The sequence below is a fragment of the Malurus melanocephalus genome, unplaced genomic scaffold (genome assembly GCF_030028575.1).
Source record: "Malurus melanocephalus ecotype Western Australia unplaced genomic scaffold, MMel_1.1 scaffold_1816, whole genome shotgun sequence".
In the NCBI taxonomy this organism is placed as follows: Eukaryota; Metazoa; Chordata; class Aves; order Passeriformes; family Maluridae; genus Malurus; species Malurus melanocephalus.
The window spans coordinates 3,872-6,062 of record NW_026625048.1 but is presented as its reverse complement, the minus strand read 5'-3'; the positions used below and the strand labels follow the sequence as shown (position 1 = coordinate 6,062).

At 59.2% G+C, this 2,191-nt stretch overlaps 1 protein-coding gene across 1 annotated transcript; it reads left to right on the top strand.

The window, feature by feature from the left end:
- The first annotated feature begins 540 nt into the window (after positions 1–540).
- RPL19 (ribosomal protein L19) lies at positions 541–1,865 on the top strand. Its single transcript, XM_057388343.1, has 4 exons — positions 541–683; positions 1,101–1,223; positions 1,455–1,575; positions 1,730–1,865. The coding sequence occupies exons 1-4, from the start codon at positions 578–580 to the stop codon at positions 1,842–1,844; spliced, it is 465 nt and encodes a 154-aa protein (XP_057244326.1). The 5' UTR covers positions 541–577; the 3' UTR covers positions 1,845–1,865.
- Positions 1,866–2,191: the final 326 nt, after the last annotated feature.

The following is a 2,191-nucleotide window of genomic DNA, read 5'->3' as shown; positions in this document are numbered from 1 at the left end:
GCGGCCTCCTCGGGCCTCGCGGGAAAATGGCGGAGGGGGCGCGGTGGCCGCGCTGAGGGGCCGGGGGGACGTGAGAAGGGGCTGGGAGTCTGGGCAGCGCCGAGTGGGGTGGGCTCGCTGGTTTCGGGCTCTACGGTCCTTGGATGCGCYCCTTGGAGCAGCGCGGGGTGTCCCGGGAACTCGGACCGGGGACCTGAGGGGGGTGAGGGGGTCCCTCAGGGGCGGGTGGGGTGAGTTCCTGAGGTGGGTGAGGGTCCCCTGAGGGCGATGCGGGACCCTGAACATTGTGAGGGTACTCTGAGGGTGGTGAGGGGTACCCTGAGGGAGATGAGGGGGTCCCTGAGGGGCGGGTGGGGACAATTCCTGAGGGGGATGAGGATCCCCTGAGGGCGATGCGGGACCGTGAACAGGATGAGGGGATACCCTGAGGGTGGTGAGGGGATCCTGAGGGTGGTGAGGGGATACCCTGAGGGGTGGGTGAGGGTCCCCAAGAAGGGGGTGCAGAGTCCCTGGAGGATTYGGGGGTCCCTGTRSTGGGCGCAGAGCCCCCCTGATCCRTGCCCATCYCTCTCGCAGTATGCTCCGGCTCCAGAAGAGGCTGGCCTCCAGCGTCCTGCGCTGCGGGAAGAAGAAGGTGTGGCTGGATCCCAATGAGACCAACGAGATCGCCAACGCCAACTCCCGTACGTGAGGGAGGAAGGGATCCCCCAGGAGTGTGGGAAGAGGGGTTTTGGGAAGCTTAATAACAGTGACATTGCCCTAGAATGATAAAATCATTGAGTATGGGAAAGACCTCCCAAAATCATTCGATCCAACCTTTGTGTTAGGTAAAATCCAGCTCCTTGAGCAACTTCTTTGCACTTGAAAGTGGAATTTTCAGGATTTGCACTGATGAGGTGCCCGGTGATGGGTTTGGTTTGTGGTGTTCTCTGATAATGAAAGAATTGGGATTATTTGAGATTCCGTGGGAGAAATGGGAGGGGAAAGAGCAGCTCCATGGGCGTGAGAGGCTTTGAGGGGAGAGTCACGTTCTTGTCTGTGGGATTGGCGTCGGTGCTGGCCTGGCAGTCCCACAGGAGCTGTTTGGGACCCTTTTGCAGGGCAGCAGATCMGGAAGCTGATCAAGGATGGGCTGATCATCCGCAAGCCCGTGACCGTGCACTCCCGCGCCCGCTGCAGGAAGAACACGCTGGCCCGGCGGAAGGGCCGGCACATGGGCATCGGTGAGTGCTGGGAACGGGAGAAATTCCCCATTTCCTACAGCTCCTGCTGTGGAATCACCTGGAATCGCTTCCCAGAGTGTGGGTGTGATGACAGAAATATACTTTGTGTCCTGTAGTGGGTTTTTTGAGCTCAAGAGGATGGTAAAAGGCTTTGGGGGAAGAGTGTGGAAAGTTGTGGGGTTGAGCTGGCAGGAATTTRGGGTCGTTCTCACCCCGTTTCCCCCAATCCAGGCAAGAGGAAGGGCACAGCCAACGCTCGGATGCCCGAGAAGGTCACCTGGATGCGGCGGATGCGGATCCTGCGGCGGCTGCTGCGCCGCTACCGCGAGTCCAAGAAGATTGACCGCCACATGTGAGTCCTGCCCCCCTCCCAGACCCCACAACTCAGCTCTTCCTGGGGAATCCCAGCAATTCCCAGCCCTCCCTGGGGAATCCCAGCAATTCCCAGCCTCGGGAGGTTCCCATGCTGGGCAGGGGTTGATTTTCTGTCCCACTGGGCCCCACAGGTACCACAGCCTCTACCTGAAGGTCAAGGGCAACGTGTTCAAGAACAAGCGGATCCTCATGGAGCACATCCACAAATTGAAGGCGGACAAAGCCCGCAAGAAGCTCCTGGCGTAAGTGGGGCTCCGGGCAGGGAGGGTTTGTCAGGAWTAATTTCCCCCCCTGGGTTGTTCTGGGAGGAATCAGTCCCAAACTGGGCAGGGCTGGCTGTGAGCAGAGAAATGTGGGATTGCAGCGGAGTTTTGTGTTTTAATTGAGGGGTTTAGTGCTCGTGGAGGTGGGAACTGGGGAATTCCTGGTCAGCTGCTGGAACGGGTGAATGATTGACCAGGGAAAGGGAGGGATTGCAAAATCCTGCTGTGTCCTTGGGGGAGAAAAGCTGGATATCCTCACTCTGGGMTTCAGCAAAGACAGGTGACCCCAAAACAGCTCCAGGTGGGAGCTCAGCTCCTGGGCCAGGTGAA